We start from the raw sequence: 23,309 nt of genomic DNA, 5'->3' as shown, positions 1-23,309 counted from the left end.
GGGGTGTCAAAATCTGTAGCGCTCCCCCCCCCTGCCCGCCCCCCAGCAGAAAGTAACGAGACACTTGGAGGAGAGATGCTGGGCAGGGTGCGCTGGACCTTGCTGGGCTGTTCATGGGTGGGACCCTGAGGACAAGGACATCTCTGGCCCCTGCCTGAGCTACACCTGCACCCCAACCCCCATATGGCAGTGTCAGTCTGCCACCTGGCTGCCCGCAGGGGCAAGTGTGGTGATAGGTGACCATTGAGTGCTCAGAGGGGCAGCCACTGGCCGTCAGGCCTGGCTCTCAGAGAGGGATGGGTGTCCCCAACTTGACTCTATCCATCCTAGCTTCTTTCACAGTCTCTCTGGGGCTGGGGCGGAGTCTCAGCAGAGCTGCTCAGGTGGTGAGGGGTGGGCTCTCGACAGTAGGTGACCTAATCCAGGATGGTCTTGTCTCAAAATCCTCACCTTGATCACATCTGCCAACACTCTGATTCCAAATAAGGTCACATTCTGAGGTCCTAGGTGGGTGTGATTGTGGGTCCCTTTATCTTTTGCTTCAGATTATTCCTGCAAACCATTTCTGTGAGGAAATGAAACTAAAGCTCTGCCAAAAAGATGGCAGCAGATCAGTCAGTGAGCAGCAAATCTCACTGTCTGCAAGGAGGGAGAGATGCAGACCGACCTAGCAAGCCTGGAGAAGTACAACTGGGAAAAAATTCAAGTAATGGACTGATTTGAAATCAGATTAGAAACTGCTGAATAGAATTAGCAAACTGGAAGATAGGTTAGGAGAAATCACTGCAGCTAGCCTGGGGCAGGAGACACATGGAAAAGAGAGAGGGCTCTGAGGTGAGGACAGGGTGGTGTCTGGTGAGAATGGCCAAGGGCTTCCTGAAACTGGAGAAATTAAGAGGACTCCAGGGGCCCAGTGCCTTTTCAGGCAGAAACATGAAAGTTCAGGCGGGAACATCATGACTTGGAAGCGCAAAACGCTGAGCACAAGAGAATTATAAAACAGTCCAAGGGTCATGACCTGACATCTCCCTGGAGACACAGCAGGACAGTCCACTTGGTGTGTGAAAGAAGGGAACGGTGGAGAGGAAGGTGAAAGAAGACATTGTCAGCTGTGTCAGGAGTTGCTCTGAAGGAGACATGGCTGCGTGGCTCGGGCCTGGGGAATGCCCTGCTGCCCTCCGGACAGGGGCAGGGATGAAGCCAGGAGACTCATGTGAAGGGATGGGGAACAACTTCTTATCAGGTCCCAAAAGTAGAACTAAATACCCAACAGCACACAGCCCGACCTCAGCGGAGTGTGCTCTCAGGCCTCCTGTTGCCCAGAGGGGACAGTGTGGACCATGTTGGGCGTGGGTAAATCACAGACTTGTGTAATTCTGAGGGTCTTCATGAAAACAACAGAAATGTACAACTTCAGATTACTAAGGGGGAAATGGAAAAATAAAAATAACCCCAAAAGAGGCAAGAGAAGAGAAAAAGAGAAACAAAGCAGGCATGGACGGTAGAAAGGATGCACTAAAGCCCCAGGTGTGAGGTAGGTGCAGAGTTGTGGTCAGGTCCTAGCTATTAGAGACACATGGAGGACATGAAGAGATGATATACCAACTCAATGGGCTGTTAGACGAAGAGGAAACAAGGGAAGAGAGTGAAGGAGACACTGGCCAAGGCTCAGTACAATCGCCCAGGCTCAGCTTGGTGACCTGATACTGCAGTTTGGGAGAGACTGAAGTGGTGACAGTGGCAGCTTTAATGCATATTTTAGAAATGGGGAGAAGCTCGGAAGTCCTCAGGAAACATCTGTCACAGAAGCGAGAACAGTTAGCTAAATGCAAAGGATATAAAGGGAATGAAGAAGTAGTGAAAAATTAACAAAATAAAAACAGACCTGCATTAGAGATGAACAGACCTGTGTCTGTTCAGGTCTTGCGAACGGCTGAGGAGACTGAGGAGGGGGCTCAGGACACATGCCCTGCCACGGGGAACATCTCACAGTTCCTACAGAATAAAACAAGGGAGTGTAATGAAGAGTTTCGTGCCAATACATCTAAAAATTCAGAAGAAATAAAGAAAACTTAAAAAGCTACAGAAACAAGTTCAAGATGGAATGTTGACAGATACCATCATCAGTAAAGAAATTGGGGCATTGCAATGTAAATGGTGAGGCTACTGTGGCAAACGCTGGCAGTCCCACAATTAAATACAGGTTTTGTCTGTGACACAGCAGCTCCCCTGGGGACATACCCATGAGAAATGAAAACATACATACAAGCACCAATGTGTATGTGAGTGGTGACAGTGACATTGTGCATAAGAGCTGAGAGTGAACACCTTTGCATGTCTGTCAGCTGAGGGATACAGAATGTGCTCCATCCTACGGTTGAACGCTATCCTATATAATAAAAAGGTAATATGCAAATATTAATATTAGAAAACAACATTAATTATTACTAGACCTAATAGAACAAACGGCAGAACAACTGAACAACCAATCAAAGCGTAATATGCTAATGATATGCTAAGGCTGCTCAACCACTTGCTATGATGTGCACTGACCACTAGGGGGAAGATGCTCCAACCTATATATTAGCTTGCTACTGGGGTCAGGCCAATGGGGACTGAGCCAGATGGGTCAGACATGCCCTAGAGCCCTCCTGTAGTTCCTCCCTGGCCCGATCATGCACTGATGGAGTCCCTCAGCCTAGCCTGTGCCTCTTGCAATTCAGGATCCACTGGGGGATGTCGGAGAGCAGGGTTGAGCCCGATCCTGCAGGCCACTCCCCTTGGGACGCTGCCAGATGCAGGGCTCATGGCTGGCGGATGCTGTTATAGCAGCACAAGTCTCTCTTGATCGGGACTGATTGGGTGCCAGCCTGTGGCAGGCACAGTGGGGCCGGGGTGAGTGGGAGTGGCAGGCAGGAGCTGCAGGCAGCATTGGACTGCGGGTTTCAGCCCATCCTTGCAGGCCACCCAGAGGGATCCTACCCAAGCACAAATTTGTGCACCGGGCCTCTAGTTTGAAAATTAAAAGGGGTGAATCTCGAAAACATTGTGCTCAGTGACAGCCTCAGAGTGTGTGATTCCACTTTATGGATCGTCCAGGACAGGCAAATCCACAGGCAGGAAGTGGGTTAGTGGTTGCCAGAGCAGGGGGAGCAGTGTGGATTGATTTCTAAAGGGTAAAGGGTTCCTTTCTGAGGCAATGAAACTATCCTAAAACTTGCCCGTATCTGTGAGTATCCTACAATACTGAATTGTGTACTTTAAATTCTATGGTAGTGACTTATCCTCCTATATAATAAAACCCTAATATGCAGATTGACCAAACAGCGGAACAACCGGTCATTATGATTCACACTGACCACCAGGGGGCAGGCGCTCAGTGCCCCCTGGTGATCGGTGTGCTCCCACAGGGGGATCACTACTCAGCCAGAAGTCAGGCTCATGGTTGGCGAGTGCAGCAGCGGTGGCGGGAACCTCTCCTGCCTCCATGGCAGGCAGACATCCCTGAGGGTCCCAGACTGCAAGAGGGTGCAGGGTGGGCTGAGAGACCCACCCCAGTGCACAAATGTCGTGCACCTGGCCTCTAGTATCTCAATGAAGCTGTTTAAAAACAAAACAGAAGAGAGAAATTGGGCCAGAAAGGAAATCTTTCCATCAAGAAAAGGTTAGCCTGCATGGCTTCATGGCAAGTTCTACCAAATAGTTAAGAAGACACAATTCTAATCTGACACAGCTCTTCCAGGAAATTTAAAAAAGAACATTCACTGAAGTACCTAAACTCAGCAGGAAGAACACAGAGAAGAAAATTACAAACAGATGCAAAAGGCCCAGACAGAGCAACGCCAAGATCCATCACTCCGGGATCACTTAGAGTCCAATGTGGGAATTCCCTACTCGAGCAGATCAAAGGAGAAAAGTCACATGTCAGAAGGAGCAGGGATGGCATTTGATGAAGTTCAGCCTCCATTTGCGATTTGTAAGAGGCTCTTAGCGAACTAAAGCAGAGGGAACTTCTTTAACCTGACACAGCGAAGACACATAGCGAATTTCTTCCTTAACAGTGAAGTGGTGAACGCTTTTCTTTCAGATCAGGAGTAGACACGGACGCCTGTGGTCATCTTGTCTGAATGTGGGTAATGCCAGCTCTCTTAACAGACCCTCAAGCAAGATGGTATTTTTCTCTTAAGCAGTGAGCTGTTCTGGCTCTGTGGGCGCACTTTCCCAGTCTCGGCTGTGTGGCGCTCTGCCGGCCGTTAGGGACCCTCCTCTCCCCTGTGAGCTTGGGCATGGGGAGGGGATATGACAAGGCAGGGGTCCTCACCTCCTAGCATTGGTGCCCAGCAAGAAGGGGAGCTTTTGGAGGATATTTATGGGGCTGTATTCATGATATTAGAATAGGGATGGGTTTTTAAAATGAGGTAGAGCCGAAACCGGTTTGGCTAAGTGGATAGAGCATGTGAAAGGTCCCAGGTTCAATTCTGGTCAAGAGTGTGTACCTTGGGTTGTGGGCACATCCCCAGTAGGAGGTGTGCAGGAAGCAGCTGATTGATGTTTCTCTCCCATCAGTGTTTCTAACTCTCTATCCTTCTCCCTTCCACTCTGTAAAAAAAAAAAAAAAAAAAAAAAAAAAAAAAAAAAAAAAAAATCAATAAAATATATATTTTTAAAAAATAAAATGAGGTAGAGGTAACATAGACAGGAGAAGGCTAAAAAGTTAGGGGCAATAAAGTTAAGAACTCTCATTTATGGAAAGACACTGTGAAGCAAATGGACAGGTGTGTTCCTTTGATGTTGAGAGTTTTGCTGGGAAGGGGGAAACTCCTACCCTTTCTGTAGGATGTTTGTGCCTCTGCAGGGATTGGACGGTGGTTCCCACTGACCCTCTGGGAGCTCCTGAGCTCAAGTTTCTTCTCCCCTCCCTCCTTCCCTCTCTCCCTCTACCTCTCTCTTCTTTCCTTCCTGTATTAAAGTTGAGGCTTTACATTTAGGTCTATGATCCATATTGAATTAATATGTGGATATTTGTATATAGTAAAAAGTATTTACTTGCATATAGCTATCTAATTGCTCCAGTGCCATTTGTAGAAAATAATCTTTCTGTACCCAATTGCCTTTGCAACTTTATTAACAAAATCTGTTTCCCATATACCACGTGTACCAGTTAATAATGCAGTTTTTGTAATAAAAAAACACACGATCATTTCAAGAGAAACATCAGAAGTGCTTTATTCAAAGTAATGTCCACCACTAGCTACACATTTCCTCCATCTTTCAGGTAATTTGTGGATACCATCACAATAGAACTTTACTTGTTTTGAGGCAAAGCATTCAGAGACCCAATTTTCCACTTCTTCCTACGTTTTGAAGTGCTGCTCAGAAAGTGCGTGTGCCATCGATTGGAACAAGTGGTAATCTGAAGGAGCAAGGTCTGGTGGGTTAATACTTCCCAGGCAACATCTTTTAACGTGTCTTTAACTGATTCTGAAGTTTGTGATGGTGCGTTATCACAAAGCAAAATTACTTTGCCGTGTCTTCTGGCCCATTCTTGTTGTTTCACGATAAAAGCATGATCCAAATTGATTATTTGTTGTCAGTAGTGATCAGTATTAACGGTTTCACCTGGTTTTAGAAACTCATAATACACCACACGTTCATGATCACACCAAATCGCAGAGCATTGTCTTCTTTCTGAAGCGATTTGGCCTTGCAGTTGATGTTGATGGTTAATCCATGATTTTGTGCATTTGGGATTCTTAAAAAAATAAATCCACTTTTCATTGCCAATTACAATTTGATGCAAAAACAAAACAAAAACAACAACTTACTTTCATGCCGTTGAAGCAACATTTTATTGGTGACTTTTCAGTTTTCCATTTGTCTTTCGTTCAGTTGATGTGGCACCCATTTTCCTTCCTTTAAAATCTTTTCCTTTGCTTGTAAATGATCAGAAATTGTTTGCTGAGCAAGGTTTAATCTTTCTACAAGTTGTATGTGAGGTTGACAGGCATCTTCATTCAATAATGCTTATAATGGTTGGTCTTCAAACTTTTTCAGTTGACCTGGATGTTCTTTGTCTTTCACATCAAAATCATCACTTTTAAAGCGTTTGAACCAGCATTCTCAAGTATCTTGAGATGGAGCCTGTTCATCATAAGCTTCCCAAAGTACACAATAACTTTCAGCAATACTTTTCTTCAAAATAAAGTAATGAATTAAAACTTCCCTCAAATGCTCTTTTTTTGGACCAAATTTGACATTTTTAGGCATAAAAATAGCTGGTGTTAACTTCAGCAAATTTGACATATCAAGTTTTTTTTTTTTGTTTGTTTTTGTTTTTTAATGGTGATGTCTTTTTAAAAAATATTTCTTTATTGATTTCAGAGAGGAAGGGAGAGGGAGAGGGAGAGAGAGATAGGAATATCAATGATGAGAGAGGATCATTGATCGGCTGCCTTCTGCACACCTACTGGGGATCAAGCCTGCAACCCAGGCTTGTGCCCTTGCTGGAATCGAACCTGGGACCCTTCAGTCCACAGGCTTATGCTCTATTCACTGAGTCAAGCAGCTAGGGCCATATCAAGTTTTGAAGCTTACTGTCAATGCAACAAAATATCATACATATCAAATAACATATATATCAACATATGTGTAACTTCAGCTATTGAAAAAATCTGCATTATTAACCGGTACACCTGGTTTAGGGGGCCTGTTTCTGGGACTTTGTATTTTGTTCCTTTGATTTTTTTTTATTTTTATTTTTGTCTATGTTGACACCAACACTATACTTTCTTAGTTACCGAACTTTCTAATAAATCTTGAAATAGCCCCCCAACTTCATTGTTTTAAAAAGTTGCTTTGGCTATTTTATTTTTTCTGTCCCCCACTGCCTCCCCTTTGGCAATCATCAGTTGGTTCTCTATTGTTTTGATCATTCGTTTTGTTTTTAGATTCCACAGATAAGAGAGATCAGATGGTATTTGTCTTTGTTCATACTACTAACTAATATTCCATTGCATATATGTAGCACATCTTCTTTATCCATTTATCTATTGGTGGATATCTAGGTTACTTTTGTATTTTGGCTATTACTAGTTAATGCAACAATGAACATTAGGGGTGCATATATCTTTTCAAATAGCTGTTTTTGTTTTCTTTGGATAAGTACCCAGAAGCAGAATTACTGAATCATATGGCAGTTTCACTTTTAATCTTTTGAGGAACCTCCATGCTGCTTCCCACAGTGGCTGCACCAGTCTGCATTCCCACCAGCAGTGCACAGGGTTCCCTTTCTCCACGTCCTCGCCAACACTTGTTTGTTGATTTATTGATGATAGGCATTCTGACAGGTGTGAAGTAATATTTCATTGTGGTTTTAATTTGCATTTCTCTGGTGGATTAGTGATGTTGAGCATCTTTTCATATGTCTGTTGGCCATCTGTATGTCCTCTTTGGAAAAATGTCTATTTAGGCCTTCTCCCCATTTAAAAAATAAAATTGGGTTTTGTATCTGTGTGTGTTTGCATGTTGAGCTATATGAGTTCTTTATATATTATTGGATGTATCATTTGCAGATATCTTCTCCCATTCATTTTGTTGTGCAAAAACTTTCTAGTTTGATGTAATCCCATTTATTTTTTTCCTTTTGTTTCCCTTGTTCCAGGAGACATATAAAAACAATATTGCTAAGAGTGATGTCAAAGAGTCCACTGCCTATATTTTCCTCTAAGAATTTTGTAGCTTCAGCCCTAACATTTAAGTTTTAAACCCATTTTGAGCTTATTTTTATATGTAGTGTTGGAAAGTGGTCCAATTTCAGGTTTTTTTGCACATGTCTGTCCAATTTTTCCAGCACCATTTATTGAAAAGACTGTTTTTACCCCATTGTATATTCTTGCCTCCTTTGTCATAGATTAATTTACCATATAGGGATGGGTTTATTTCCTGGCTCTCTATTTTCTTCCATTGGTCTGTGTCTGTTTTTATGGCAGTACAATGCTGTTTTGCTTAGTATAGTCTTGTAGTATATTTTGATATCAGATAGTGTGATACCTCCTACTTGGTTCTTTTGCAAGATTGCTATGGTTATGCAGGGTCTTTAGTGGTTCTGTCTATATTTTAGGATAATTTGTTCTAGTTTTGAGAAGAATGCCACTGGCATTTTAATAGCAATTGCATTGAATCTGTAGATTACTTCGGGTATGGACATTTTAACAATTGCATTCTTCCAACCCATGGGCAAGATATATCTTTCCAATTATTTATGTCTTCAATTTCTTCATTATCTTACAGTTTTCAGAATACAAATCTTTTATCTCTTCCGTTAAATGTATTCCTAGATATTTTATACTTTTTGATGCAATTGTAAGTAGTATTGTTTTCTTAATGTGGCTTCTGATTGTTCATTATTGGTGTATAAAAATGTAACTAATTTTTGTATATTGATTCTGTATTCTGCAACTTTACCGAAGATACTTATTCTAATAGTTTTTTATTGGAGCCTCTAATGCTTTCTACTAGTATATATAGCATCATGTCATCTGCAAATAATGAGGGGTTTACTTCTTCCTTTTTTATTTTGATGTGTTTTATTTCTTTTTCTTGTCTTATTGCTGTGGCTAGGACTTTCAATACTGTGTTGAATAAAAGCGGAGATCTCTGTCCCTGACTTTAAGGAAAATGCTTTTAGCTTTTCACTGTTGAATAGGATGTCAGCTGTGGGTTTGTCTTATATGGCCTTTATTATGTCAAGGTATGTTCCTTTTATGCCCACTTTGTTGAGAGTTTTTATCATAATAGGATGTTGAGTTTTGTCAAATACTTTTTTCTGCATCTATTGAGATGATGGGTTTTATCTTTTATTTTGTTAATGTAATGTGATTTATGCATGTTGAACCATCTATGCATACTGGTATAAATCTCATTTAATCAATGTGTTTAATCCTTTTAATGTAGTAGGTTTTTTTGTTTGTTTTGGTTAATCCTCCACTGAGGATATTTTTTCCATTGATTTTTAGAGAGAGTGGAAGCAAGGGGGAGAGACACACAGAGAGAAACATTGATGTGAGAGAGACATATTAATTGGTTGCCTCCAGTACACTTCCCAGAGCTGCAACCAAGGTATGTGCCCTTGGCCAGAATCGAACCTGTGAACCTGTAGTCCATGGGGTCTAACCACGGAGCAGAACTGGTGAGGGCCTTTTAATGTACTGTTGAATCCAGTTTGCTAATATATTGTTGAGAATTTTTGCGTATATATGTTCATCAAGGATATTGGCCTGTAAGTCTCTTTTTCTTTTGGCAGTGTCTTTATCTGGCTTTGGTATAATGCTGGCTTCATAAAATGAGTTTGAAAGCATCCCTTCCACTTCAACTTATAAAAATAGTTTAAGAAAGATACATATTAATTTTTCTTTAAATATTTGGCTGTTTCGTGGGTGAGAACTGTGTTCCACACTTCCCTGGATGGACGTATTGTATTTTATGAGAATGTTAAAAATGAAAAGAAAATCCCTGACTATGGTAAAGTGCATTTAGGTCTTGTTGTTACTTCTTCCTGGGAAGTGGGCTCAGCACTGTGAGAGGTGATCCGCCAGAGGAAGCCAGGTGGGAGGGGTCTGCTGCCGGTCAAGGGGCTGCCCCCCTGTCGGCAGCCTGGGCTTACTGCCTCCACGGGCTGCCTGTGTAGGCTTGTGAGCTCATCTGTCCTGGGCCAGACCTTTGCTTTGGGTGTGTGTGCTGCGGAACAGGAGGGGTGTCACGGGGGTGGCAGCTGCATTGAGCAGCTGGGTGGGCTGGGCAGGCTGGGTGAGCCTGTATTGTGCCAGGAGACCTGGCTACTTTCTGGGCTGAGGCAGTCTGAGCGGGCAGAGGCTCCGTGCTAGAGCTAGCATGCAGGTCTGAGAGCTTGCATTGGACAGTGGTAGGGTGTGTGTGTGGGGCTCATCTGGGCCACCTGCTACATGCTGAATGTTGTGGTTTTGGATGGGTCACACGTGCACAGCATCGTGTGTGAGAAGCTCACAGGCTGCAGGAGAGGAGTGTTTCCTCTGGCCCAGGCCACCTGGGTCCTGGGTTGCCCAAATGCCTGCAAACACATCCACTGCACTGAGGCAGGCAGACCAAGTTTGCCCTGGAGGGGTAGATCCCAGCGATTCAGTCAGTCTCCAGTCTTGTGTATAGCAGTCCCTTAATTCATGGTCAGCTTTGCTTTATGCATTTCCAGTCACTGTGGTCAGAAAATTTTAAATGGAAAATTCCAGAAATAAACAATTCGTACGTTTTATTTTAATTTTTTAAAACATGTTTTTCTTGGTTTGAGAGGGAGAGAAAGGGAGAGGGAGAGAGAGAAACATTGATGAAAGAGAAACATCAATATCGATTGGCTGCCTCTTGCATGACCCCCACTGGAGATCGAGCCCACAACTTGGTCATGTGCCCTGACTGGGAATCGAATGGGTGACCTCTTGGTGCATGAGTTGACACTCAACCACTGAGCCACACTGGCCGGCTGACATTTTACAAGTTTTCAGTTGTGTGATGTTCTGAGTGGCATGATGAACTCTTAGAGTGTCTGCTCAGTTCACCTGTGCCATAATTTGTCCCTTTGTTCAGTATTTCTACGCTGTAGACACTCCCACCTGTTAGTCACAGATTACCTGTGTTGGTAATCAAATTGGTGAGAGAGAGAGAGAGAGAGAGAGAGAGAGAGAGAGAGAGAGAGAGAGAGAGAGAGAGAGAGAGAGAGAGACACGCACCATGCTCACACATTTATTACAACATATTGTTATAATTGTTCTACTTTATTGTTATTTGTTGTTAATCTCTTACTGCACCTAATTTATAAATTAAACGTTATCATAGGTGTATATGTATAGGAAAAAACACAGCATATAAAGGGTTTGGTACAATCTACAGTTTTAGGCTTCCCCTCGGGGTCCTGGAACATGTTCCTGCAGAGAAAGGGGGACTACTGTGTAACAGACCGTGCTTCCAGTGTTTTTGTATGACAGCATTGTGTTGGATAGTGTGTGAGTATGTTTTAAGATAATATACCTGTAGCCTGTATTTATAGAAAGGGAATTGGTGGGTGAATTGTTTTTTTTTTTTTTTTTTTTTTAATCTTCACCTAAAGGTATTTTCCCATTGATTTTTAGAGAAAATGGAAGAGAGCCGAAACCGGTTTGGCTCAGAGGTAGAGCATCCGTCTGCGGACTGAAAGGTCCCAGGTTCAATTCCGGTCAGGGGCATGTACGTTGGTTGTGGGCACATCCCCAGTAGGGGGTGTGCAAGAGGCAGCTGGTCGATGTTTCTCTCTCATCGACGTTTCTAGCTCTCTATCTCTCTCCCTTCCTCTCTGTAAAAAATCAATAAAATATATTAAAAAGAAAAAAGAAAGAAAGAAAGTGGAAGAGAGAAGGAAACACAGAGAGAAATATCAGTGTGAGAGAAACAGATAGATTGGTGCCTCGTGTATGAGCTCCAACCAGGGTCCGGACCAGGGAGGAGCCTGCAACCAAGGGACATGTCCTTGACCGGAATCCAGCCCGAGGCCCTTCGGTCCGAAGGCTGACACTCTATCCACTGAGCCATACTGGCTAGAATTTTTATAGATATATCAGTACAGAATTCCAGCCATGGAGGGACATCTCTTTTTATTTGTCCTTGACAATAATCTTATCAGACACCAATTTGTGCTCATCTGGTGAATGAAAAATAACATATCAATACAGTTTTATTTTGTGTTTATAGTTTTAAAAATATGTATTTTTATTAATTTTCAGAGAGGAAGGGAGAGGGAGAGAGAGACAGAATGATGAGCTAGAATCCTGCATGCCCCACACTGAGGATCCAACTGGCAACCCGGGGCAACCAGCAATCAAACTATGACCTCCTGGTACATAGTTCTATGCTCAACCACTGAGCCACTCCAGCCAGGCTATTTTGTTTCTTTGATTGGGTTGGAGCCTCTTATAAGTTTTAATAGCAGCTATATTTCCTACCTTTGAGCTGTATGTGCATATCCTGTGTCCTCTGCAATTGACCCTTTTATTAATGATCTTTAGGAAAAGATCCATGCACTCGTGCCACTGCGCACGCACAGCACGCACGCACATACACACGCACAAGCACATGAACAAAGGAAGTTGCCCTTGGTTTGGGATTGGCGTTGCAACATTTTTTTATTTTACTCTTGTCTATTGTTGTTTGGTTTTTGCTGTCATTAGTATTAATTTTTAAAAATCTTTAAAAAAATTTATTATCTAAAGCACAACACAAGGCCCGCGGGCCAAATCCGTCCCGCCAGGCCTTGCAATGTGGCCCGCACCGCGCTGTCATCACTGCACTCCGCTGCGTTTCCATCACAATGACAGTTTATGACTGTTCAGTAAACCATTCGGCCCGCGATTTAGGCTGGATTTTAGATTTTGGCCCCTTCTCTGATTGAGTTCGACACCCCTAATCTAAAGTATTACATATGTCTCCTTCCCCACCCCCAGTCATTCCCACACCAGGCAAGTCCCCACCGCCTCAGTGTCTGTGTCCGTCGGTTATGCGAATATGCATGCATACAAGTCTTCGTTTGTTCTCTAACCCCCACCTCCCCTGCCATTTGTCTCTGGATCTATTTTTATTCATCAAATTATGTTAATCATTATATCCCACAAATGAGTGAGATCATGTGATATTTATCTGTCTCCGACCTGCTTATTTCGCTTAGCATAATGCTCTCCAGTTCCATCCATGCTATTGCAAATGGTAAAAGTTCTTTCTTTTTTACCGCAGCGTAGTATTCCATTGTGTAGCCGTACCACAGTTTTCTAATCCATCATCTGCTGATGGGCACTTAGGCTGTTTCCAGATTTTAGCTATGGTAAATTGTGCTGCTATGAACATAGGGGTACATATATCCTTTCTGATTGGTGTTTCTGGTTTCTTGGAATATATTCCTACAAGTGGGATCACTGGGTCAAATGGGAGTTCCATTTTCAGTTTTGTGAGGAAACTCCATACTGTTCTCCACAGGGGCTGCACCAGTCTGCATTCCCACCAGCAGTGCACGAGGGTTCCTTTTTCTTCACATCCTCTTCAACACTTGTCCTTTGTTGATTTGTTGATGACAGCCCAGTGGTCGGCAAACTGCGGCTCGCGAGCCACACGGGGCTCTTTGGCCCCTTGAGTGTGGCTCTTCCACAAAATACCACGGCCTGGGCGAGTCTATTTTGAAGAAGTGGTGTTAGAAGACATTTAAGTTTTAAAAAATTAGGCTCTCAAAAGAAATTTCAATCATTGTGCTGTTGATATTTGGCTCTGCTGACTAATGAGTTTGCTGACCACTGTTCAGATAGGCATTCTGACAGGTGTGAGATGGTACCTCGTTGTTGTTTCGATATGCATCTCTCGGATGATTAGTGATTTTGAGCATGTTTTCATGTGTCTCTCAGCCTTTTGTATGTCTTCTTTCAAAAAGTGTCTATTTAGGTCCTTTGCCCATTTTTTTTTTTTTTTTTTTAAATTGAATCCTTTACCTTCCTTTTGTTAAGTTGTATGAGTTCTCTGTGAACTTTGGAGATTAAAGCCTTATCTGAAACAGCATTTACAAATATGTTCTCCCATTGTCTATTGTTTTCTAAAACTCTATGCTACTATTTCACTGTGCAGAAATTCTTGTATTTTTAGAATAAAATTTATTAAATTTTCAAGGTCTTTTGGATTCTGATTCCCTCTGAGAAAAGCCTCCCTGATTCTAGAGGTGGTTTGTAAATCTCTCATCTTCCCTCTGGCACTGCTATGGCTTTGTGTTGGGGTTCTGTCCTGGACCCTGGTCCCTGTCACTGGGACTTCTCCCGCTACTCCCAGAAACCAGTCCTCGCGCGCCGGAACATGGTCTGCCCACTTACCTTGCCATTCGACACCTCCACAAGGGCCTGTCCTCTGCACCCCAGGCTGTGAGCCCCAGATAGCTGCTCTCTCTGCAGGCCGCACACTGAACACGCCCAGCAGGGTAGGGTCTGGCGCAGGGACCATCTGGGTGCTGGTGTTGGACAGTTGGGAAGGGGCTGCCTTGGGAGCAGAACGGTGTGGCTCAGCAGGGTTCCACCCTCACATCACCTCTAGGGCATGGGGAAGCTGCCATCAGTCTGCACGGATAGTATGGCCACAGTCAGCCCTAGGTGGCAGAGGACCCCGCTTCTCAGCCCCCAGATGCAGGGTGGATGACCCCTGCCCTCAGCCTCCCTGGACTGAGGAGAAGCATGGCCCCAGGCATGGGTGGACACCTGCCCTGAGCCGCCATGTACAGCTGGACCGGGTACGACCTCAGGTAGGGGACTCCTGCCCTTGCGCAGTGAGGATGGGAGGCAGGGCAACCCCGGTGTAGGGGGCTCTGGCCCTCCCCTTACCTGAACTAGAAAGCAGGGCGGCCCTGGGTGTGCTGGGACCCCAGCCCTCAGCCTCTGTGGGCTGGGCGGCACTGTGGCCCACCGCCCTTTCCCTCTCCTTGTTCATTCTCACAGCTGCCCTCTCCGGGCTGGCCTCAGATCCCCCCACGTCGGCCCCACCTTTGGGGGTCCTCTTGGATGCTGGAATGTTTGGCACCGCCTGGAGCTTGGTTAATCTCGTGCAGGTTGGAGGCTGCAGGGTGTCTGCTGCCTGGCACCCGTTCTGGGCACAGCTGTTGACATTCCTGTCTGGGGACAAGTCTCTCCTGTGTGAGCCGCCTTTGTGTGGGGAGCGTGGCTTTTCCAGCCTCCAGCGTGGGGTCTGCGGGCCCCAGCCTGTTCTCTGTCTGCCTCGGCAGCTGTCTTTGGGCAGGAGGCTTGGAAGTCCACAGAGCCACTCATGGCGGTCCCTGTGCCCTTGGGAACGAAGCACTAACCCTGCGGCAGCAGTGGGGATGCAGGTCACTGGCTGGCTTCGTCCTTCACCCACCTCCTCGCTGGCCCCGCATCCCAGCTCAGAGCTCACAGACTCCTTCTCCTCAAAGGCCTTGCTGCCTCTCTGTCTGCACTGCAGGGCCGCCCACTCCAGGCCCCTCCTGTGCCTCAGGGACCTTTGGGGTTCTCTCCCAGCCCGGGTCCATGCTGGCCTCCCACTGTGCACGGGGTGGGGGGAGCAGAAGGGGCTCCAGGCTCAGAGCATCACTTAGGAGGGTGGCCCTGCAGTGGAGTCTTCTGGGCCGGGAGCTGGCGGGGCACGGCCAGCGCTCTGCCCTGGTGCCAGGCCCGCTCTGGGCACGTGGAGAGCAGGGCCCAGGCCTGGGAGTGGCCTTCTAACAGAGCCAGAGTGTGGAAGGGCTGGAATGTAGGGGCGCATCCTTGGTCTGAGGCCTGCCTGTGTGGCCTCACCCTCCAAGGGTGACTTGCTCCCTCCCACCTGCTGGCCCCTCCTCTCTGCACCCCGGGCCTTTGCCCTGTGTCCCTACAGTGTTGCCTGGCTCCCTGCTGGACCTCCTGTCTTGGGGGAACTGCCTGGAGTGAGTGCGGCAGGCTGTGTCTCTTCAGAGTCTGGGAGTCCCACTGGGCCCTCAGCAGGGTAGAGGCCCCCACCCAGGCAGGGCCCGGGAGAGGTCCTGCTGGGGTGTGAAGGGGGAGGCGAGAGGGAGCGGAGGCAGGGAGACTTTGAGAGCCAGTGCCTGGGTTATCGCCAGAGGAACACCGCTGCTGGGGTCTGCCACGGGGAGGGGTCCTATAGAAAGCTGGGGCTCCTGGGGTCAGCCTGGTAGCCACTGTGCCCCCGAGTGGCCTTTCGAGAGGCAGCAGGAGGGAGGATGGGGCATGGTGAGGGGACCATGCTCCCCAGGGGTGGGCTGGGCTGGGAGGCTTATTTCCAAAGATGCTCAAACAGAAGCTGAGTCCTGCCCCTGTCCTGGTGGGCATCCCTCCCTCCCAGTGCTAAGGGTCTGAACGAGGCCCAGGTGTGCCGTCGCTCTGTCTGGGGACACACAAGGCCAGGCCTGTCAGCCCTGGCTGGAGCAGGTGGGCGTGGGGGCAGCAGGACAGAGAGCAGGCTGCGGACCCCGTGGGCCAGGGCCTTGGGTGGAGCTGCAGGAGAAAGGGGCCGTTTCCCAGTGGCACAGGGCCCCGGGCTGGGAGGTGCTCTTGCAGGCGTTTTGGGAGATCCCGTGGGGCCTGGGGCCATGTGTACAGGCTGCTGGAGGACAAGGGCCTCCAAGGGTCCCCTCCACCTGGGGATGGCAGAGGTGCGCCTCCAGGAGCAGGGCTCCTCCAGCTGGGTAAGCAGGCAGGTCAGTGGGTGCAGTGTCTGTGCCCCCTTGGGGCCCGGCCTCTGCGCCCTGCCTGGCTGTGTGCGATGGCTCTTCCTCCGGGGCGCTGCTCACTGGGCTCTCTGTGTGCAGGCTGACCGGCAGCGAGCCCCTGACCATCCTCCCGCTGACCCTGGAGCCCGAGGCAGCCGTGCAGGCGCACTACAAGGCCTGCGACCGGCTGAAGCTGGAGCGGAAGCAGCGGCGCATGTGCCGGCGGGACCCGGGCGTGGCCGAGACGCTGGTGGAAGCGGTCAGCATGAGCGCCCTCGAGTGCCAGTACCAGTTCCGCTTCGAGCGCTGGAACTGCACCCTGGAGGGCCGCTACCGGGCCAGCCTGCTCAAGCGAGGTGTGGTGCCCTGGGCCCAGGGCAGGGGAGAGGAGCTGAGGGCATAGGGGAGGTCCCAGAGCCAGCTCCCGCCCAGCCCCTCCCAGCTGCCCTGTCCCCACACAGGCCTGCTCGGCTGCTGGCAGCACCAGGAGCCTTTGGCAGCTTTGCCAGGGCCTCAGGCAGCTCTGATGGCTTTTCCCACATGCCTGTGGCCAAGGCTCCGTGCCCATAGGGATGGCGGGGGTCCAGCTGGTGCCCAGAGCACAGAGCCTCTCCTCTCCCGTCTCCCTCTGCATGTGGGAGCTACTGGGGACTCCTCTGAGCTCTTGATGACCTTGTTAAAAAATGGGGGGCCAGGCAGGGCTTCCCTAGGGCCCAGGGCCATTCTGGTGGGTAAGAGACCTGGATGGGTGGGGTCTCTGATCACCAGGCAAAATGAAGGCCACAGTACCTCTGGATCTATACTCCCTCTCTCCTCCCCGCAAAACCCCCCCCCCCCCACACACACACCTAGGAGAGCCCTCAGCCCAGGAGGTATTCCCCTCCCCACAAGTTGATCACGGGAAGGGGCCAGCAGTCCAGGATTTAGGGCTTCGTCGGGAATACAGCGGTTCAGCTGCACGTAGTGTCAGGTTCTGCTGCTGGTGTCACCACTGACCGGCCTTGCTGCCCCCGCCCCCCCTTCCCCAGGCTTCAAGGAGACTGCCTTCCTCTACGCCATCTCCTCCGCTGGCCTGACCCACGCCCTGGCCAAGGCCTGCAGTGCCGGCCGCATGGAGCGCTGCACCTGTGACGAAGCCCCTGACCTGGAGAACCGGGAGGCCTGGCAGTGGGGTGGCTGCGGAGACAACCTTAAGTACAGCAGCAAGTTCGTCAAGGAGTTCCTGGGCCGGCGGTCGAGCAAGGACCTGCGTGCCCGTGTGGATTTCCACAACAACCTCGTGGGTGTGAAGGCAAGCGGGGCGGGGGTGGGGGCGCGGGGTGGGGGAGGGGTGCCCTGGGGTGGTGGTGGTGGTGGTGAAGGGGGTAGGCCAGGCTCAGAAAGGGCTGGGGGTGGGATCCGCTGTCTCTGGCCATGTGGTGCCAGCCACACACACAGCCTTGTAGTTTGCCCGCTTTTGTAAGCCTCATTACCTGCCAAATAGATGGAGATGCTAGTTGCCAAGGAAGGCGTCTGTGGTCTCCAATGGAGAGTGTTCCGTGGCCTCCCCTGGAGGGTGCCCGTGGCCTCTCGTGGAGAGTGTCCTGTGGTCGGTCCCTCACAGAGAGGTAGAATTGGAAGGCCTACTTTCTATTGGCGGGGAAAAGCCGGGCAGGTCTGGGGCCATCTGTGCCTGGCCCTGGGTGTCCAGGCCACTAGGAGGGTCTCTGTGATGGTAGGAGCTGTCCGGGGGATGGCAGATTGAGAGCCCTGCCTGCCAGGGCTGAGGGCCAGGTGGTCCTGTTAGTAGGGACCTAGGTAGGGGCAGTCTGGAAACTGTGCTGGCCAGGGAAGGCCTGGGTGCAGCTGGTCCTAGTATGTGTTGGGCGGTGCTTTTGCTTAGAGATCTGTGGCCAGGACTCTCTTCCGAGGAAACCCAGCTCAGAAGTCTCAGGAAAAGGAGTCTCTTGGCGTTTTGGCTGGGCCTTTCACGGGCTGCGGGCTGCAAGCATGACTGGGCCCGGGGGCACCTCGCCCCTGCCACTTTTTACCCTTCCTGCAGTCCCGCGGCTCTCGGGTCCTCAGCACTGTGGTAGGCAGCAGGCCTGTGCCTGAGTCCTAACTGTGGTTGGAGCCCTGCCCCTTTAGGTCCCCAGCAGCCTGGGCCACCAACTGCCCCCAAGGCTCACCAGTGCCTGGCACTGGCAGGGGACCCCCGGAAAGTGGAGCCCAGGCCTGGGGGTGTGTGATGAGAGCCAGCCCTCTGTGAGCCTCTTTGCGGACTCGCTGGAGTTCTGAGCCCTGGCTGGGAACTCCCTCCTTCCTCCAGGCCTCTGGGGAGGGCTGTGGGAGATTAAACCCCCCAGGCAAGGCCTTTTCTTTTCCCTTGGACTCACTCGCCTTTTGTAAGCTGTAAATGGAAAGTCAGAATATGAAAAGTGCTCCATTAGCTCCAGGCCCCGGTAAGTAGTGTTTTAATTAACTTTGCCATGTTTCTCAGCAAAGTATCATTAAATGTGACTCTTCTGTAGTGTGGCCAAGGAGTAGCTATGCTTCTTAATCCCCTGAGATGGCCCTCCCTGGGCGCTCACACCTGGCATAGGCCTCTGGGATGGGCTGCCCTGCCCTTCCTCCCCAGTCCCTCTGGGGCCTCCTGTGTGGGCAGCCTGGCAGGACGCTCCGTGGGGCAGCGGCCTGACTTCCTGACTTTGCAGGTGACACCCAAGTCCTGGAGGTGGAAGGACCTGGCCTGGGACTTGGGAAGCTTCCCCCAGTCTGAACACAGCTTGGTGCTGGGCCGCACCTGCCCCTTCCCTGGCCAGCTGCTTTCCCTCCTGAGTGGGTTGGGTGGCACCCATATGTGCAGTAGCACCAGGTCCCAGGGCCAGGCAGGGACGTGGTCAGCTGAGTTAGAGACACCGGTGGCCAGTCCTGCCATTGGGTGTGCCACACGGATAGGTGCTGGTGGTGGGGCTGGCGCCTGGCTTGCCGAGCCCGTGTGGGGGGTGTGTGTCCCCCCCCAGGCCACAGGGAGTGTCCCCCCCAGGCCACAGGTGCTGTGGTGGCTGCTGGAGGCCATGCTGCTGGCCAGAGGGCTCTGTCCTAGGCGGTCTGCGGCCTGAAGGCAGCGAGAGGGGGTGTAAGCCAGGGAACCTGGGCGATGGGCCGTGGTGGCCCTCTGGGCCGTGCCTGGGTTTGGGGGCCAGAGGATTTGGTTTTAGGGTGGGTGCCAGTTTCAGCCCCTTTTGGGGTGATTCGTGGGGTCTGGTCTCTTCTGCCGGGTGTGGCCCACACGCTCACCTCCCCCGCTCTCTCTCCAGGTGATCAAGGCTGGGGTGGAGACCACATGCAAGTGCCACGGCGTGTCCGGCTCCTGTACTGTGCGGACGTGCTGGCGGCAGCTGGCACCCTTCCACGAGGTGGGCAAGCGCCTGAAGTACAAGTATGAGACCGCGCTCAAGGTGGGCAGCACCACCAACGAGGCTGCCGGCGAGGCAGGCGCCATCTCGCCGCCCAGGGGCCGGGCCTCGGGCACAGGCGGCGACCCACTGCCCCACACGCCAGAGCTTGTGCACCTGGACGACTCGCCCAGCTTCTGCCTGGCCGGCCGCTTCTCCCCGGGCACCGCGGGCCGCAGGTGCCATCGCGAGAAGAACTGCGAGAGCATCTGCTGCGGGCGCGGCCACAACACACAGAGCCGCGTGGTGACACGGCCCTGCCAGTGCCAGGTGCGCTGGTGCTGCTACGTGGAGTGCAGGCAGTGCACGCAGCGGGAGGAGGTCTACACCTGCAAGGGCTAGCGCCGGGCGGCCAGCTGCTGCGGGGGTGCGGGCAGCGTGTGCAGCAGAGGCGTCTACGCTTGCAGACTGAGCCCTGGGCGAGGTGCTCCCGGCACACTTGGGCAGAAGGCGGGGGCAGGAGCCCAGCCTGGTCTGACCTCCTTATGCCCTCTGCTTTTTCCTCCCCGGAACCTGACGGCATTGCACTGATGCTTTCTGTCCTTAAGAGTCCAGTTCCTGTGTCACAGTGCCCCGAACCACGTGGGCTCCCTCCGAGGAGCATGGGTGCACCTTCATGACCACGCAGGGCCTCCGTGGCAGCCTGTTGGCTGTCCTCTGCCAGCTCTGGTTAGAGTCAAACCACTAGGAGAGGGACGGCCAGTGAGGGGAGGGGGCGCTGCCTCTCCCTCTGACATCAAGCACTTCTCTCTGGAGTACTATCAGTGACTTTTAACTTATTTTAATTTAACTAATATATAATAATTATTTTCTTTGTCCCTGTTACGTTCCAGGCTGTGGCTCTCCCAGTCTGCAGTCTGGAGGGGCCCCTTCCAATCTCCTTTCCCTCCCCTCCCCCAACCCCCGACTTATTTGCCTGATCTGCTTTGTGTTTGAAACCACTAAGTCAAGAGAGACGTTGCTGTCGTTGCTCTAGGAGTTAAAGCGAGCTGTGTCCGGCCACCTCCCTCAGGGCTTCTGGAAGTCAGGTCCAGGCTGCTGCCCCAGGGAAGCCATCCTGGGAAGGGAGCTTGTGGGCACACGGCCCTGCACTCCAGCCCCTCAATGCAGATTTTGGAGCCTGGGGTGGCAAGGCTGGCCTGCCTTCCCCAAGGGGTATGCATGGGCAGAGGAGCAGGGCCAGCCCCGTGGAGCGTTTATTTCACAGGGAAGCACAGCTTGCTCTGTGTCGTTGTGGGGGAAGCAGGGTGGGCGTAGATGCGATGGAGTGTGTTTGGGGCTAGGATTTGGCAAATGGAAGGCTGTGTTCCTTGGCCATGCTGTTGTCTTTGCCGGAAGGAGGAAAGGGTGGCCCACACCGACCTGGTTTGGTGTTAGTGTGCACACACGTGTGCATGTGTGCTTGAGTATGTCTCTGTGTGTGGTGCGTGCATGCTTGTGCAGTGTGTGCATGTATAAGTTGCATGTGTGATGTGCACGCACACACGACTGCGCACACATACGTGTGTATGAGCACATGCCATGTATGCATGTGCTGTGTGTGCATACACGAGTGTGTGAACATATGCACGTGTTCATGGGTGTGTGTGCTTACGTGGATGTATGCTCTGAGCACATGCCTCTGTGTGCATTATGTGTGGAGGCACGGTGATGTGTGTACATGTGTGCATGTGTGTGTGCATGTGTCATGCGTGTGTGCTGGTGTGGTCTGTGGGTGGTTGGGGTGTGACCTGGTCCACCCTGTGCCCGTCCTTTGGGCCTCTCCTTCCCGCATTGACGTGATTGGTGGCCGTGGCTCTGGAGCTCCTGGCCTGGGCCTGTCCTGCTCAGCTGGCGGCTGTGCTCCAAGGTGCAGCAGTGTGGACACAGGAACTACTGAGCCAGGGCATTCCTGGGCGTCCCCGGGGCTCCAGGAGCCCCAGGGAACTGTTTGTAAAAGAAAACCTATTTATGTTGATGTGGGTCTCTTCGTTCCTGTTTCATAGTGTAAATAGTAAAGTTTATTCTCCTGTGGTCCAGAGAACACGCCGTGAATGACTGCTGTGGAGGCCCGTCCTGGAAGGGAGCCGGGGGCCCCTCAGTGGCAGGAGATGTGGACCTGCCCCATCTCCGCAGGCCTGGCTGGACGGGGTGAGCGGGGTGCCTCCTGCTCGTCCCCACGCACCCCTGCCCGCCGGGCCCAGAGCAGGCGGAGCGGCACGCTCCCACGACAAGACTGTAGCCAGTCACTCCTGGGTCTGGAAAGGTGGCAAGTCAAAAGAAGGATATATATTTTTTAAATTAAATACCACATTTAGCTATTTTTGTCATAAATATTAAGAAAAGTATTTTTTAAAACAAGGCAGGCTGAGAATGTCTGCTGGCTGGCTTGTTCATATATAAATATATATCAGAATGTCTTGCTAAGCAAAGAAGCAGCTCCCCCGGATGGAGCCTCTCCTAAACGTGCTTCTCTTTCATGTGGCAGAGGGTCCGGAAGGTCCCGCGTCTGCAGTGGGGCCAGGTCCCCGGGTTCAGCCTCTCTAGGAGCTGCAGGGTGGGCAGCCATGCTGAGGGCCAGGCGGGTCCCGGCCACCTGCTCCCCACCAGGCCCTCGGATGTGGGTTCCGGGCAGGCGTGGCCAGTCCGGAGGCTGGGAGGAGAGGGGCACTCACACACGACTCCTGTTCAGCCTCTCCCGCCAGCCTACCCACTTCTCTACCTCATCTATATAGCGAGTAGGTGTGCACTCGAGTGACTAGGGGAATGTATTTATTTAACGGCTTTGTGTAACACAATCAGAAACAAGTGGAAACACTAAATAAACGTATTTTAAATTATAGCCCGACTCAGTCCGATGACTTCAGGGTAGTTATGATGAGCCTATGGGTGGAGATGAGGTATGGGGAGAAGGACCTGGATGATCTTTGTCTTTCACATCAAAATCATCACTTTTAAAGCATTTAAACCAGCGTTCACAAGTATGTTGAGAAGGAGCATGTTCACCATAAGGTTCCCGAAGTATATGATAACTTTCAGCAGCACTTTTCTTCAACATAAAGTAATGAATTAAAACTTTCCACAAATGCTCTTTTTTTTTTTTTGGCATAAAATTTGACATTTTTAAGCGCAAAAATATCTATGATGTTAGCACCTTCAGAAAATTTGACATGAAGTTTTGAAGCTTGCTGTCAATACAACAAAATAACATACATATCAAATCACGTACATATCAACATATGTGAAACTCCATCGAATAAAAAAAAATCCGCATTATTAACCGGTACACCTAGTAAGTCAGGACTTGGGCAGGACTGAGAAGAATTGAGGCAGGAAAACCTGTTTCAGTGGATCCTAATGATGTGAGAGTGTGGAGGGAGCTGAGTGTTTGTGAAGCCCAAGCACAGCACAGCGGGACCCATATGTGAAAGGTGATTTATCTGTGGTCACAGGTGCAGAGACCCTGTCCGGGATCCTTGGTCACTGAGTGGCTGCATGGTCCCTCTCACATTGCCGTCACTGTGGTCCCAGGAGCCCAGCAGCATTCAGCTTGTCCACTGTCAACGCCCAGCATAGCCTCAAACTGGAGGGGGCTGACTGAGCCTTGAGACCCTTGTCTCCCCAAAGCATCTGCAGAG

The 23,309-nt window shown here is 50.1% G+C and overlaps 1 protein-coding gene across 1 annotated transcript in view; it reads left to right on the top strand.

Annotated features, from left to right (window-relative positions):
* The window catches only part of WNT9A (Wnt family member 9A), a 31,022-nt gene extending 8,509 nt beyond the window's left edge, over positions 1–22,513 (top strand). Inside the window, exons 2-4 of the mRNA XM_036450249.2 lie at positions 16,355–16,611; positions 17,284–17,546; positions 19,555–22,513. Coding sequence (XP_036306142.1) covers positions 16,355–16,611; positions 17,284–17,546; positions 19,555–20,034 — 1,000 coding nt within the window. The 3' untranslated portion in view covers positions 20,035–22,513. The remainder of the gene's footprint in view (positions 1–16,354; positions 16,612–17,283; positions 17,547–19,554) is intronic.
* The last annotated feature ends 796 nt before the right edge of the window (positions 22,514–23,309 follow it).

Source organism: Pipistrellus kuhlii, unplaced genomic scaffold (genome assembly GCF_014108245.1).
Source record: "Pipistrellus kuhlii isolate mPipKuh1 unplaced genomic scaffold, mPipKuh1.p scaffold_m20_p_21, whole genome shotgun sequence".
Classification (NCBI taxonomy): domain Eukaryota; kingdom Metazoa; phylum Chordata; class Mammalia; order Chiroptera; family Vespertilionidae; genus Pipistrellus; species Pipistrellus kuhlii.
Note: the sequence above shows the minus strand (reverse complement) of the source record. Positions and strands in the feature narration are given on the sequence as shown.